The following is a 16,800-nucleotide window of genomic DNA, read 5'->3' as shown; positions in this document are numbered from 1 at the left end:
TCAATACTAGCAGTACTCTTCAGCGACTGTTGCGACACCTGTTGGTAAATGTTATTTAGTGTTTTTAACATCATTGCACCCACTACACTGCTTCCTTGATAATAAGTTCTTATTAAACATTTGCTTTCTTTGTGGAGAACTTAGGAACTTCGAATTAGTTACACACAATGGACGTGTTCTACGGACTAGTTAGGTGGGTAGCTCAAAATCTTTATGTATTTTGTGGTAATTGTTGAGTGAATATTATAATTGTATGTGAGTGCTTAAACATTATTGTAAATGTCGTTGGAGGCTGGCACGGTTTATATAGTGGCGGTGCTGACGGTGAGCTTGATTGTGTGTGTGTTTTTTTAGGGTATGCTACGTAAGAAGTTCGTTTCTCCTCTTGTTTAATCGAAACAAAATGTCAGAGTGTACTACTGACCTGGATCCTTTTTTTTTCTTCCCAAAAATATTAAAACTTATTTATATCACTTGTTATATAAATCTGTAGGGCTGTTTGGTCGAGCCTAAGGATTTTAAAATTTTATCTCTATCTTGCAGGTCTATGTTTGTAACGGGCCTTCGTCTGGAATTTGGATCTTGCAGAGAATTGCCCCTATAGTCTCTGGATGGAATCGGATTTTGATAACTATGACGAATGAGACTACTGCGTCTTACCTGTCAACGGACTCGCTACGAAGAATGTTCTAATTTTTTTTACGTGCCTGAAATGAAAGCTTTTTTTTTTTTTTTTTTTTTATTAAATTTACATAGGTTTAATTAATTTTAGATACAAAACTTTAAAAGAAGACTACCGAAGTATACATTTCGGTTAGGTGGTTCTATGAAAGTTTCAGTGAGTAGGTAGGTCCACTTAAATACCTCAGTTTTTGCATTATAACAAAATTTTATAGAATGTAACTTGGCTTAAAGGTCTAATAAGAATGGATGTCCTTTTAAATAAAATAATTGGCTAACAATCTTGCTGAAGATGCCGAAACATTGAAGTTGATATGAGTTTTAGCCTATTAAAAAAAAAACCTGAAAGTTGAAATGAGTAGGGGTAGATTATATTCCAGATATAGGTAGATTATATTCCAGATATAGGTTAGACTTTGATTTTACTTTGTGCTTTGGTCTATTTTCAGTTAGCTCATAGTATTTGGTAGTTTACCTCTCTTGTACCTATCAAACTTCTTCATAGTTTGAGATTTTAGTAAACAAGGCTTTGAGGCTATTTTAATCTGAAGATGTCTTGGAAATATAACTAGAGAATAATTCTTGATTTATTATGGGTAAAGGATTTTGTATGTCATAAAAAAGTAAACTTTTAATAAAAACATACTTTTTCTTCCTCCTGAATCCACAGTTGAATGATACTCGAAATATTAATGGAATGTAAATTGAAGTCTTGAACTCTATAATTTTATGAAATCTTTAGTACCTTGTTTAAATTATTGACAATTTTACAATTTTCCAATTTAATGTAAATTGTTTAAGCTTTTCCTCAGCTGTGGAAGCTTTGATATTAAGCAGTCTGAAAGTTCTTAGTATAGTTTTGTATAATGATTTTTAAAAAATTTCTTGGTAGGATTTCGATCACGAGAAACCCTTGTGAGTAAATAGAACTGCCACCTTTTAATAAAAAGATATAAATCTTGAAAATTTTTTTAGTCTAAATATTTTGATTTAGCATTGACACTCGACTTGGTGTATATAACCTCGCGAAATTTACCAGAAGAGGTCAACTACTGAAGTACAGACTGGAAACTTCAATCTGAGAGATTGTTAAAGGAAAGTTATCAGCAATGACTTATAAGATAACTGGATAACTTTTAGAGATGGAGACATTACTTGGCCTGTAGTCTACTGCAAGGTATATAGAATACCCTTTACGAAGTACTGAGTATTCTATGCCTTTTGACTTGACGAGGTTTTCTAACGGTAAAGTCGGTTTAGGGCCACATGGGTCAAGTCAACTTTATCAACGATGCTCTTAAATCGTCTGGCGCTGGAGCATGGGAGGCCATTCGAGGTTGGGCAGGCACTGGGCTGATAAGTGAAATCGAGAGTGGAGCTGTAATCGAAGGCTCAAAGATTGGTTATGCTTGGTTCCGGAATGACTAGCTGGGATCTTTCAGAACTGGTGCTCCGGCGATGACAATGTGCTGCAGATTATAGATGAGGCGTTGTAAAATCCAATATCTCCTCTTCTATCATGGTATTAAAACTCATGAATTTTTGTGTTAACGAGACTAATTACGCTGTGGCTCCTAATCAAAATGGTAGTGTGGAAGTTTCTTACTGTTCCCCTGCTACGGTTATCAAAACTTAATAAATTATATTGTCAGTAGCTTCATTGCTATTCTATGCAGAGTGTTAATCAGTGCTTTTCTCTTGCACATTGGTAATCTAATCCGACATAAATTCAGTTAATATTAGTTACTACTCTGGAAATGTTAAGGTCTTTCCATGATTAAGTAAAAAAATAAATTGCATTTTGGATGTGGCAGCTATGAAGCAAAACGCAAACATGACATATTTACTTTTTAGTTACTTTAATATCTATTATCATCATGCTTCAGAAAATCCGTAACATACTTGGAAATAATGTGGGATGAAGTTTTGGGAAACAAAGTTCGTCTTGAATAATGACAATCTAAAAGCTGTTTTCCTGGCCCAGTCACTCACGGAGAAGCCCTCTAAGCTAACGTAGAAAACTCTCAAGCCTTGTTTGTAGAATACATTCTTTCTTACTTTGGAGTACCATCTACTGTAGTCCTCGTTAGTTGTGAAATTCTCGGCATCGTAGCATTTCTTAACCAAGAAAGTCTTCAACTACTAACTGGAAGCCTTTTCATACCATCAGTCACTCGGATGTAGAGTGGAATTTATTCATACAATCTTGGAGCCGGATATTTGAAAGCTCTGGGCACTAAAATTTTAGGGGAAAAAAAGTTTACAAACCTCCGAGAAAAAATACTAGTGTGGGTGGTTCGACAGTGACGATTTCACGGTAAACTAGTAATATGAGGTGTGAAACGTTGAATGCTTTCGAACGAACACGATATAATGGCTGTGGATGTCCTGTACAGAGTAGGGTTCCCTTGCTAAATAGGACCAGAAAAACAGCCCTTAAAGTAAATTTCTTACCCCGGGCACCGACGTGCTTTATGGTCCAGGCTCCATACTTCTCTACGGATAATACTGAAGGGAGATAAGCAAATGTCTATAGCCAACAGTCAGAAATTTTATTGGATTTTCGTAGCAACAAAGTTTGGAATCGGAATCGGTTTAATAAGAAAAGATTTTGGTGTTTTATTTTATTATGTGAACATTGTTTATTGGATAAATTAAACCAGAAGGCTTTATTTATAATAGGCCTTTATTTCTAATTATCGAAACCATTTTTAGTCTGTTTCTGTGTTCCTGCATTCGTTCTTCCACCCTGCTTCCGTATTTTTTAAACTTTACTTCAATGTGCAAATGCGAGGGTACTGTATAGCCATCCCGGTCCCAGCCCAAGACTATAAGGCCCTCATTAATAACAAAACTCCTTTGGAGTACAATTAGCAGAGTTATTTGATCCGGGAATATATAATTTTAGTCCATCTGCCATTCATTGCAATTGTGACAATCAGACAATTGTATAATTACTACACGTCATTATTTTTGGCTATTTTAGAATTTCCTTTTGCACGACTTATCGTTCACTATTTAGCTTTGTAACAACATGCTTGTGAATATTAGTTTATTTGACATAATTACAAATATAGGGTATTGGTATTTGTAAATGTATCTTAATAATAAAAACTTTGTCGAGTTAAGGTAACAGCGATTATAGGAGAGATTTAATCGTTGAATTTAATTTCTAATATAGAATAATGTTACTTAGCCCTGTTAAATAACTCCCAGGCCCCAGGGACTGTATATATAGGCCAGTCCGAATTTCTCTAATCTATAAAACAGTCATTTAACATGAATCTTTTTCGATCTAGTTAAAGTAACAACCGGCTTAAGTACTGATGTGATAGTTAATAAAAATCCTATAATGTTTAAAATCAATCTCCTCACAGATTCTTAGAAAGAATTAGATAAGGTAACGTCGAATACAGTTCGTATTTGATAGCCGATCATAATGTCTTAAATTCAGTTATTTAACTTATCAAACTTGATGTTAAAAATAACCACTTTCCATAAAGTTAACGTTTGATCGACTACATTTCTACCAACTAAGAAGATTTAACATATGAAATGCAGAATTAAAAACTAATATTTTGTCCCTAATTAAGACATCGACTGTAATACAAATTTGACCTTTTTAGAGCTTGTTCCCACGAGTAAGGAGGGGCGTACCCAAGACACAATTCGGCCCGCATGCGACTGACGACTGTAATTGTCCCGGCGAATTGGTGCAGCGCCCAGGTGGGCAATGCATGCTCCTCTCCCTCTCCACTTAATCCAATCTTCGCCTTGATACTGTTCATCAAATCATTCCAGTAGAGAGAGAGGGTGACCGTCCAGTAGTGGTCCTTGGCCGAGGGTTCGATGTTGGTGTGACCCAAGAAGGGACTGGCCAGGTCGACGAGGTTGTTTGGGGGCGTGTCATCCGTCACGTAAACTGGCAGGCCATTGCAGGTATGCAAGTTTGATCTACCTTCGTCGGTTAACAGGTGTTTTATGGCGCAGATGCAGGCCGTGGCTACGTTACCTGGAATCGACAACGGTAGAGTGTTTTGATATAAGAGATCGTAAGAGCTTACTTGTTACCTAAATCAGGTAATGGAATTATAGCTTTAATAGTCTCGATTCTTGTTTGTCAAAAGGTCTAAACCAGAGCTGCGATGTCTGATATTAATGATAAAGGATCAGACTCTTAAGGTAAAGGAAGGTATAACGTTTGGAAACATTTATAATTTAACATATTCTTAAATATATTCAATAGTTGGGATCAAAGATTTTCTAAGGTCGCTACAAAATTCTTAGGTGGGACTAATTTATCAATAACCCGAGGTCTTATTAAGCTAAATTTTGTGCACTGAAATAACAAAAACACTTTTGGAATATGCATAGCGTAAATAATCGACATATATACACCAGATAGATTTTTACTAACAGTTAACGAATATTATATAAATATTCTTCCCGGATAAACAATAAACAGCCATTCTTTAACGTTGCCAAGTACCTTTGCTTCAATTTGTTATTCTAATTTCTTATTGGCAAACCGCTTCTGCATTCCATTAGGTGAACATGATATCCTTTCAGCTCAGTAAGACGTGATTTTATCAGAATGCGAGGGTAAAATTAGATTATCATTTTGAACTTAGATTCTTTATCTTGCCTTTGTGTTTTGACTTGATAACGTTTGATGTTGTGCCATCCAATATGATCAGAGCCAACAGGGTTACTCTTGCTTCTTCTGTACCCAACATTAAAAGGTCACACAGTACTGTTTCCCACTGGACCGTCCCATATGCTAGATCTGGCAGGTCAGACAGTGCTGTTTCCCACTGGACCGTCCCATATGCTAGATCTGGCAGGTCAGACAGTGCTGTTTCCCACTGGACCGTCCCATATGCTAGATCTGGCAGGTCAGACAGTGCTGTTTCCCACTGGACCGTCCCATATGCTAGATCTGGCAGGTCAGACAGTGCTGTTTCCCACTGGACCGTCCCATATGCTAGATCTGGCAGGTCAGACAGTGCTGTTTCCCACTGGACCGTCCCATATGCTAGATCTGGCAGGTCAGACAGTGCTGTTTCCCACTGGACCGTCCCATATGCTAGATCTGGCAGGTCAGACAGTACTGTTTCCCACTGGACCGTCCCATATGCTAGATCTGGCAGGTCAGACAGTACTGTTTCACACTGGACCGTCTCATATGCTAGATCTAGTAGGTCAGACAGTTGTTTCACACTGGACAGTCCCATATGGCTCCTTCTGTCAGCACTATTCCTGCTTATTTGTAAACTAATTTCAGGAGAGGATTATCTTGTTATTGTTTTGTTAAAGTTTTTACAGTTTATATAGGAAATATTTATTTTAATGTTGTTACTGTTCTTAAAATATTTCCTTTTTACTTGTTTTCTTTCCTCACTGTGCTGTTTTCCTTGTTGGGGCTCCTAGGCTTATAGCAATCTGCTTTTCCAGCTAGGGTTGTAGCTTAGCAAGTAATAATAATAATAATAATAATAATAATAATAATAATAATAATAATAATAATAATAATAATAATAATCCTAACTTTGTGCTTGCAAACCTACATTTATAGATTATGATTACGCGTACGATTTCAAATGCAATCAATTCTTTAAGAATTGAAATTGTTGTTCACGCAATTTATTTAATTTTTCTATATTTGTACTACAATACTTTTATGCATGGTAAATAATATAATCAAGCACTGCTTTTAAAATCATCTTCGGGCAAATTTCATAGCCTAGATTTCTGGGACTTACCAGCGTAGGCTGCTTGAGTGAAAGCAGCAGGGTTGCCAATAGAAGGCATCTTGGAACCAGCTGCTTTTGCCAGTTTGTGTATCAGTGGGACAAAGCTGGAGTCTCCTTCTCCGTAGAGGACCGGTGGCCTTAGAGCGACAGTCTTCAGTTTCGTACCTGAATAATAATAATAATAATAATAATAATAATAATAATAATAATAATAATAATAATAATAATAATAATAATAATAATAATAATAATAATTAATTTCTTGTAGTGCCTGCAACCTCACCATCCTTGTGAACTAAGGAGGGGGGGGGTTTGGGGGAGCATTTGGCACTACCTGCTGAGTCATCAGCAGCCATTGTCTGGCCCTCCCCGATCCTATTGCACAAATAAAGGGGGACGATTCGTGGGCAGGTATAATTAGCTCAGCAAATAAGGAATTGGTGAAGGCATCAAAAGAATTTACTGATCCGATAAAGAATATTAAAAAAAAAAAAAATAAATAAAAGTTATCACAGAGTAGTAAAAAATAGCATTATATATTCCTAATAAAATGGGATTGCCACTTTTAGTCACTTATTTTGTTCGTTGACGAAATATTTTTAGAATATTAATATTAACTAAAAGAAATAACTTCTGCAAGGAAAATAACTATTAAAGTTAGAAGATTGTAAAATGTAATAATCATGATCACTTATTTCTATTGTGTGTTTGTACAACTTTATTTTAATAGATATTTTTAAGATTTAGTTTTGAGTCATTAGTAAATGATTAGTTTAGAAATGTATCTAAATATGCATGCACATTGCTTAATTGTACATTTGGTGAAACAATATTTCCATAAAGGATTTGGATAATATTTGTTCTTTTCTGATATGCGACTTTTTAAACCATTTTCCTTAAAAAATTTCTCACAGGAAGTATTTTGTAACGAAATGTAGTCATTTAAATAGCTTATAATATTAATTTTTTTTCTGAAATAGAAATGTTATTTTCAACGGGATAATGAAGAAAACTGAACTTTTGCAAAGCAAGCTAATGCTGAATGGTACTCTTTCGCGGGCCAATGGAGCTCTGTGACGTCACGAAACTTACCCCCACTTAATGTTTACCCCTCTAATCCCCGCTAACCCCCAATTTACCTGCGCGTGGGTTGACCTGATAGACCTTGGTATAGTCAGTCTCTAGGTCTAAGGCAATGTGCTGCTAGCTAGGCCATTGTCACTGTCCCTTGCCTCTGTCATTCATAAAAAAAAACCTTTGAACAATAGTTTTTCACTTTATCCCTTCCCTTACCAACACCTACTTTTCAACTTTCTACTTTAATTCTAGCTATATATCTTACCCGAGCGGTATCCCTGATCATAATAATGGCCATACAAACTGAAATTCACTAGTCCCATCCATTAGAAATCATAATGAATTTTATTGTGCCTCAGTTGACTTCAGTGTTGAATTAGTTACTTGAACGTCAGTCGTTATGGCAAGCAATTCTCATTTCACAATATTGTTGTAATTCCATCTAGAACCTAACACTTAACGTTTCGTATATCTTCATCACAGATTTATCTCAACCTAGATTGTACAGTTTGGCAAAGAAATTCCTGGTAAACCTCTCTCCGAGGAAGTGTACCCAGTACTTACTGCGCTAAGAGCTCCTATGTTTAGCACCGCCCATCACCTCTGCTATCTGTCCTACATAATCCGATTGGTTATTCCCAGCGAAGTAAGGGTGTGGCATGGTACACGTCTTCGTTGCGGGGTGTGCCAGGAACTCGTGTGTCCAACTATTCTATATTCAAGCTCAATTGCTTAAATTTGTACTCTCTCTCTCTCTCTCTCTCTCTCTCTCTCTCTCTCTCTCTCTCTCTCTCTCTCTCTCTCTCTCTCTCTCTCTCTCTCTCTCTATAACGGAGCGTTAGACACAATGGTTTAATTTACTCAAGTGAACAAAGCAGAGGTTTGAGTTTATACGTCATGTAAATTTTACTGAGCGTCGAGTAAGTACGAGGGCTTAAGACAAAATGGTTTAATTTATACACACTCTCTCTCTCTCTCTCTCTCTCTCTCTCTCTCTCTCTCTCTCTCTCTCTCTCTCTCTCTCTCTCTCTCTCTCTCTCTCTCACGTATATAAATGTGTGTGTACGCCTGTTGATATCTCTGTGTATATCATGTCAGTGACAAAAAAAGTGAAGTTCCTCACCATTAGCAGACGCTGTCTCACTCGCTTCAAGGACCATCCTCTCGGCCTTGAGGCGTCCGCGGGCGTAATCCCCAAGGACAAGATCGTCCTCAGAGACCTCTGGGGAGAGACTTTCTGTATGTTCAATGAGACGCTTCCCGCCCATATTGACGCAGAGGGAGCTGATGTGGACCAGGGCTGTGACTCCGGTCTCCTGGCAGGCTTTGATTATGTTCCTTGTACCTAGTTGAAGACACAATAGAGTTTAATAGGGAACCTGATGTTGAAAAAGTTAGTTTATATGGGTTTAACTTGTTGGAATGGACTGAAATTTATTATAGTTGCTTCATTTGAGTCTAAATTTGATAGTAATGTAAGCTCGAAGGAAACACGTTTTTTCTCAAATAGCTGAACTGATAAGTGTATGTATGTATATATATATATATATATATATATATATATATATATATATATATATATATATATATATATATACATATGTTTATATATACATATACATACTGTATGTATATATATACATGTATATATATATATATATATATATATATATATATATATATATATATATACATATGTTTATATATACATATACATACTGTATGTATATATATATATACATGTATATATATATATATACATATGTTTATATATACATATACATACTGTATGTATATATATACATATACATACTGTATGTATATATATATACATGTATATATATATATATATATATATATATATATATATATATATATATATATATGTATATATATATATATATATATATATATATATATATATATATATATATATACAGATATATATGTATATATATATATATATATATATATATATATATATATATATATATATGTATATATATATATATATATATATATATATATATATATATATATATATTATATATATATATATATATATTATATTATATATATATATATATATATATATATATATATATATATATCTGTTTATATATACACATGTATATATATGTTTATATATATTCATATGTATATATACAGATATATATATATATATATATATATATATATATATATATATATATATATATATATCTATATATCTATATATATATATATATATATATATATATATATATATATATATATATCTATATATATATATATATATATATATATATATATCTATATATATATATATATATATATATATCTATATATCTATCTATATATATATATATATATATATATATATATATATATATATATATATATATATATATATATATATATATATATATATATATATATATATATATATATACATTTACATATGGTCTTTATTGACATGGAGAAGGCATACGATCTGGTACCACGTCAGGAGTTGTGGAGATGTATGAGAGAAAAGGTAGTCCTTGGGAAATACGTAAGAATCACCCAAGATATGTATGAAAGGACAGAAGCAAATGTTAAGAGCAGTATAGGCCTAACAGACAGTTTCCCAGTAAATGTGGGACTACATCAGGGGTCTGCATTGAGCCCTTACCTATTTGAACTGGTCATGGATGTAGTAACACAAGGTATCAGAGATCAGTCTCCTTGGTGTATGCTTTTTGCTGAAGATGTTATACTGTGTAGCACGAGGTGAGAGGTAGTAGAAGAGAAACTGGAAGAGTGGAGAAGAGAAATGGAAAATAGATGATTGAAGATCAGCAGGAAAAAGACAGAGTATTTGAGATTGAAAAATGACGAGAATGGGGAAGTTAGTTTACAAGGAGAGACTGAAAAAAGTTGAAAATTTCAGGTATTTAGGATCAACAGTTGCAGGGGATGGTGAACTGGGGGCAGAAATAAACCACAGAATACAAGCAAGATGGAAGACTTGGAAAAAAGTGCGTGGAGTACTATGCGACAGGAAAATGGGGGTCAAGTTGAAAGGTAAAGTACACAGGACAGTTGTGAGACCGGCAATGATGTAAGGAGCGGAGACGTGGGCAATAAAGAAGATAGAAAAGAAGAAGATGGATGTGGCAGAGATGAGAATGTTGAGATGGATGTGTGGGGTGACAAGAAGAGATAAGATACGGAATGAGGTAATTAGGGGTACCATAGGAGTTGAAAAACTATCAGATAAGATACAAGAAAGTAGACTGAGGTGGTATGGTCATGTCATCAGAAGACATGAACAGTATATTGGGAAGAGAGTGCTGGAAATGGAGGTACAGGGAACGAAAAGGAGAGGGAGACCAAAGCGAAGGTGGGTGGACTGTATCAAGGATGACCTTCGATCAAAGGGATTAACCGGTGATGACGTGTGAGACAGAGGTAGATGGAGACAGCTAACCTGAAACATCGACCCCCACATAGAAGTGGGAAAAGATGTAGACAAAGAAGTGTGTGTGTGTGTGTGTGTGTGTGTGTGTGTGTGTGTGTGTGTGTAGGCTACTACTTTCGCAATCTTACCCTCAACGTTGACAAGGTGCATATGTTCCCCGCAGCCGAGGTCTTCCTTGAGAAAGTCCGGAGAAACGACGGCACAGTTGATCACAACGGAATGTCCTTTCAGATGCTCCTTGAGGTCACTGAAATCCATGACGTCACAGACTTCGTAGGTCACGGTCTCCGCATCCTGCCTTTGCCCTTGGGTAGAGAAATGAATGGGTTGTTGTTGTTATTGTTGTCGTTGTTACTCTTTAGTTAATTTGGTATTTCTGGGAGGAATGTGATGTTCAGGATTTTGTAAAGAGCCACTGAGAAGAATTTCGGTATCTAAAATTGTTATCGCATTACAAAAATGGCTATTATAGATATCACAGTGCTGATTTGTATTGATAATTCATTTTTTTATTTCCTCTAGTTTATAGTACTGGTTATATAATGTTTTGCAGATATCCTCAAGATAAAAAGATTGTTTTAATAACTTGAATAATTTCAATAACAATAATTTAAATAATTTAGAGATTTGGAAATTAATGGGAAACTGGTTGGACTTGAAAACAAAATGGCAAAAGAAAGCAACCTTTGGGACAAATCCATTGAGGTTCTAAGCAACCGTGGGTGTGTTACTTGGAATATTTTCTTTCTATTTCCATTGTTACTCTCAAATGCCTGAAGATTCCATTAACTTCAGTTAAAATCCACCTGAAGTTACAGCTTGGCTTAAACTCTGTATGCAATGGCCCCCATTATTTTACACTGGGTCTGAATTACGTATAGTTAAGCTACAACCCTAGTTGGAAAAGCAGGATGTTATACACCCAAGGGCTCTGACAGGGAAAAATAGCCTAATGAGGAAAGGAAATAAGGAAATAAACTACAGGAAGTAATGAACAATTGAAATAAGAATTTTAAAGAACAGCATCAAAATGGATCTTTCATATATAATCTATAAAAAGAGACATGTCAGCATGTTCAACATAAAGACATTTCGCTGCAAATTTGAACTTTCAAATACTTTGATAATTTCACAAATGTAATTGCTGAGAATTTCAGGTTTCCTTTACCTGTCAGGAGGTCTTTGTTGAAGGACTTCACATCTAGGACTTTGATATCCTTGAATATCATTTGTTTGTTTACATCTGGCTCATTTCCGGTTCCCTTTGCCGGATTTTCCTTCTCGTTCAATAGCTCGGCTACAATGTGTTGTCCTAGGAAGCCGCAGCCACCTGGAAGAGAGAGGATATTATTATTATTATTATTACTTGCTAAGCTACAACCCTAGTTGGAAAAGCAGGATGCTAATAGCGTAAGGAGTCCAACAGGGAAAAATAGCCAAGCGAGGAAAGGAAATAAGGAAATAAATGAACGATATGAGAAATAATTAACAATTAATAAAATATTTTAAAAACAGTAACAACACTAAAACAGATAATGCATACATAAACTATAAAAAGACTTATGTCATCCTGTTCAACATAAAGATATTTGCTGTAAGTTTGAACTTTTGGAGTTCTACCGATTCAACTACCCGATTAGGGTGATCATTCCACAACTTTGGTCATGGCTGGAATAAAACCTCTAGAATACTGTGTAGTATTGAGCCTCATGATGGAGAAGGCCTGACAATTAGAATTAACTGCATGCCTAGTATTACGAACAGGATGGAACTGCCCGGGAACATCTGATGATCAGAATTTCGAAAAATCTCAGTGATGATGATAATGATAAATTGATAATGAAAAGAAGCAAAATAATGATGGTATCAATACATGTATAATTCTTCACTGTATCCACCCAGATAGTGAATACAGATATAAATCATTACAGTGAGACAAGTTTCATATCTGAGACATTCGAGAGATAACGACTTGGATGGGGATGAAGAGAGGTCGAAGGTCATAGGAAAAAAGTTTTTTTTTTTTTTTTTTTTTGAGAGTGACGAGTGTATTAGATTAAAGGTCTTATTTGATTTGCAGACATAGATAAGGGATTAATAAATCCTTTTGGTGTAGGGTAATTGTGGACGCGACGGTGAAGGAAACATTAGTATACAACTAATCTGGTGTACCTTGCGCGGTGCACCGTAGGCGTTGTAAAACGCGTCTTTGCATTGTCCCTTGTGACCCCTTATTTTAGGTTTATATTTTACTTCCGATCGCACATTCTTTCTTTCTTTCTTTCTTGCTGTCCATCCTCTTTAACTTTACTTCGTAGTGCAATTGAAAGGTTTTCCCTATTGCAGCTCAATGACCTCCCGGTTCCAGATCTGATCCTTAGGATGCAAATTCTATAGTATCATAGGGAAATAGTGCTGTCAGTGTACCCCAAGTTATTCACTGTAAGCATTACTTGAGGTTCATTAGCGGCAGTCCCTGTTTAGCCATCTATTATTCCTTCATAACTTCTTCCTGTCCAACTTCTTGGACTTTTAACTTCATACAGCAACTGTGGGATCATTCCAAGTTGCGCATAGGCACTGAAAGATCTTCCAGGCCCCAGTGCTGGTCCAAATAGCCAACATTCCAGAAACGTATAAATCCAGTTGATCTGGTCTTGTGTTTTGCTTCGGTGACGTAAACAAAAATTAGGCAATTTTGTGAGTGTTGAAAATCTAAATGTGCATTTTACTCATTATTTGCCAGAAAGAAAATCTGATTTTTTTTTTTTATAATTCTCCGTCTTTCACATCAAAAGATGCTTTAAACGAGTAGTTACTAGAACCTCTCCTGATAGACATTTTTATATTATCATAATGTTCACTCATTTTAAAGCCTCTTAACAGCACTTTTTTTTAACTTGAACAGAACACGAATCCAAGTTTAATTGATTTTATAGTTTCATGAAATTGTATTGGATCCACTTGCTTACCGTCCTATGACTGGTTGAGGCTGTGGTCACGGAGTCAGAAAAGCAGATAATGTGACTTCAAGTATATCTAAGAAAATTAAGATAAGATTTCGTTGCTGCTTCCGCATATTATTATAATCTATGATTGGCCAGATCTTTTTTTTTTTTCTTTTTTTGAAAAGTGAGGCACGGATTAAATTGATATGTATGATCGGTTTAAATCTTACAAGTAGAAGTAAAAGGACTAAATGTATAACATAAAGTATTAAAATCACGTTGCAAATTTCACCCTCTTCAGTGAGATAAAACTAAAACGTCACATCATAATACTGTTCTCTGAGATTCTTAATGTTTCAACTAAAGTCAATAAAATCTTTGTTGTTACAATAACAGAATGACCTTGGTCCCCATTGGGCCAGGGTATGTCCAAAGCAAACACTTAAATCGATGTTCACTTCAAGTAATATGTGATGCTAATATTCTTAACTGTACATCAGGCCTTACCTATAACAACGACATTGATATCTAGAGCCATCGCAGTCAGTATACCGAAGATCTAGGTTTAGCAACGTCTTTCTGCTTAAGAGCAGCCTCCAACAATGGTGACTTCACAAACGTCTTCTTTTTCTTGACACGCACTAAATATGGATGAACTTAAGATTCTCGTTAAAAGTTAGTTTCTACTTTAAGTGATAAGATAGCAGTGCTTTCACCCTAACAGAGTGAGATGATCTGTAGATAACACGTATCTGTCGTTCTCACTCAACCTCGTTAGTTTTTTATCCGTTAACAGAGGGGCACAGTGGCACTGTTCTCAGTGTTCTGTCGGTACACAAACGGAATGGCACTTAACAGGGTACACACCGAGTTGCCCTTGACAAGACTATGCTCTTACGCAGTTCATAAGCATTTGATGTTGACTGTAACCATTTTAAAAATGAATTTACAAATATGTAATGTTAATTTAAACATATAACACAAAGATTGAGTTCTTAAACTTAAATCAGATAATTTTAGTCTCGATGCCAAACAAACGCATTCAAAATGTATCCCATTAGCCAGAGTAGCTAATTGTGAAATATAATATTGTTCCATAAATAAATGTAAGATAGTTATAATACAACTGCAAATATATATATTGAAAATTAGTCATTGTCATCTCTTATTGCGGCAATGATATGACCGATTACATTAGTTGAGGTCCAAATGTATACAGTGTGGCCAATGACCCTGTTCACACACATCGTACATCTGGCAGAACACTATGGGAAGCTAGTGGGGAACAGGACTTGAATTGAGGGTTTATTAAATCTTAATGATGTTATTGTGTCTAAACAATAATAAATATTATTTCATTGGAAAATATGGGATGACATCAATTAGTATTTTTAAAGACAGATAATGCCCCAATTTTGAGAAAGGACATTTTCTTCTCAGTGTATGAATAAATCTTCTCATCAACACATATACGAGGAAGTACTTCTTTACTATTATCATCCCTGATAAATTTATCATGATTTTTTTTTTTTTGTATAGATTATTAATATTTCTTAAGAGAACTGTTTGTCCATTCAACATGATTTATCTTAGATAAATTTTGCTTTTTATCAAAATCCTAAAAGCATACTTGACTCGATCGAATAATCTCCATTTTAACAATTCAAAAGTATTTTGTTTCCGATATTCAACTTAATTATACTTTATTTATTCATCATAGTAATAATAATTAGCATGAAAAAATATTTGCAGTTTTCCTATATACAGTATATATATATATATATATATATATATATATATATATATATATATATATATATATATATATATATATATATATATGTATGTATGTATGTGTATATATATAATATATATATTATATATATATAAATATATATATATATATATATATATATATATATATATATATATATTATATATATATATATATATATATATATATATATATATATATATATTATATATATATAATATATATATATATATGTATGTATGTATATATATATATATATATATATATATATATATATATATATATATATATATATATATATATATATATACATCTGGTCTCTGGTTGGAATAAAACGATCTACATTAATGCATAAATACAGAATATTACAACCTTAACTATCTAGGCAGAACAACATTGGGATCTTTGACTCTCATTTAGCGTCTTCTTCAGGGTATCAAATGAAAGTTATTGCACACAATACATACTAGGCCTATGTATACTATATAACACCTTTTAATTTTTGCTTCCTTTAACCCTCTTTCCCTTATGTAGGCCTGTCAGGGCCTTAGCTGAATGGATGTATGGGCCATAAGGCACAGAGCTGGGGCTTGTGAGGCCATTTAGCGCTGAGGTGCAGCTGGGGAAACCTTACAGTTTAACTATGAATCTGGATTCATATGGGGTTGGACAGCAAGGAAATGGGAGCAAGAGGTATGATAACGGGCTTAAAAGCGGGTGCAGTCACAGGCTGAATTAACACTCTTAAAGACCTATTAGTGATGCCTACAGTGCATCACGTGAGGTGCACTGATGTCACTACATGCCAACGGGGTCTTCTGTTAGCAACATATCAATCTCCAGTACTTCAATCCGTTTGTCCCCAACTCCTATCTGTATTGAGGGACTATCAAATGTGGAATCTGCAACCATTTTTAGTCTTGTATTGAACCTTTCCGGATTCCATCTTGCTGTCAAACTATTTAACTTTTACACAATTGTGAAATTACTTAATAAATTATAGGTAGTAGGTTGGCAACGGCACCAGCCACCCTATGAGATATTACAGCGAGTTATTGGATGCTTTAATGGCCAGAAAGTGGCCAGCTACTTTACATTGAATCC

General features: G+C 34.6%; 1 protein-coding gene and 1 long non-coding RNA gene across 2 annotated transcripts; one reads left to right on the top strand and one right to left on the bottom strand.

Moving 5' to 3' along the window:
- Nucleotides 1–75: 75 nt before the first annotated feature.
- On the top strand, nucleotides 76–734 carry LOC137630460 (uncharacterized). Its single transcript, XR_011041718.1, has 2 exons — nucleotides 76–193; nucleotides 544–734. It is a non-coding gene; the product is annotated as an uncharacterized lncRNA (long non-coding RNA).
- Nucleotides 735–783: 49 nt separating this feature from the next.
- On the bottom strand, nucleotides 784–14,712 carry LOC137630459 (uncharacterized). The gene is made up of 6 exons (XM_068361938.1): nucleotides 14,430–14,712; nucleotides 12,143–12,304; nucleotides 11,103–11,279; nucleotides 8,635–8,856; nucleotides 6,444–6,599; nucleotides 784–4,693 (listed from the first exon to the last, which is right to left on the bottom strand). Exons 1-6 carry the CDS (start codon nucleotides 14,458–14,460, stop codon nucleotides 4,266–4,268), a joined length of 1,176 nt encoding a protein of 391 aa, XP_068218039.1. The 5' UTR covers nucleotides 14,461–14,712; the 3' UTR covers nucleotides 784–4,265.
- Nucleotides 14,713–16,800: the final 2,088 nt, after the last annotated feature.

The sequence above is a fragment of the Palaemon carinicauda genome, chromosome 38 (genome assembly GCF_036898095.1).
Source record: "Palaemon carinicauda isolate YSFRI2023 chromosome 38, ASM3689809v2, whole genome shotgun sequence".
Classification (NCBI taxonomy): domain Eukaryota; kingdom Metazoa; phylum Arthropoda; class Malacostraca; order Decapoda; family Palaemonidae; genus Palaemon; species Palaemon carinicauda.
This window is presented reverse-complemented; position numbering and strand designations above follow the sequence as displayed.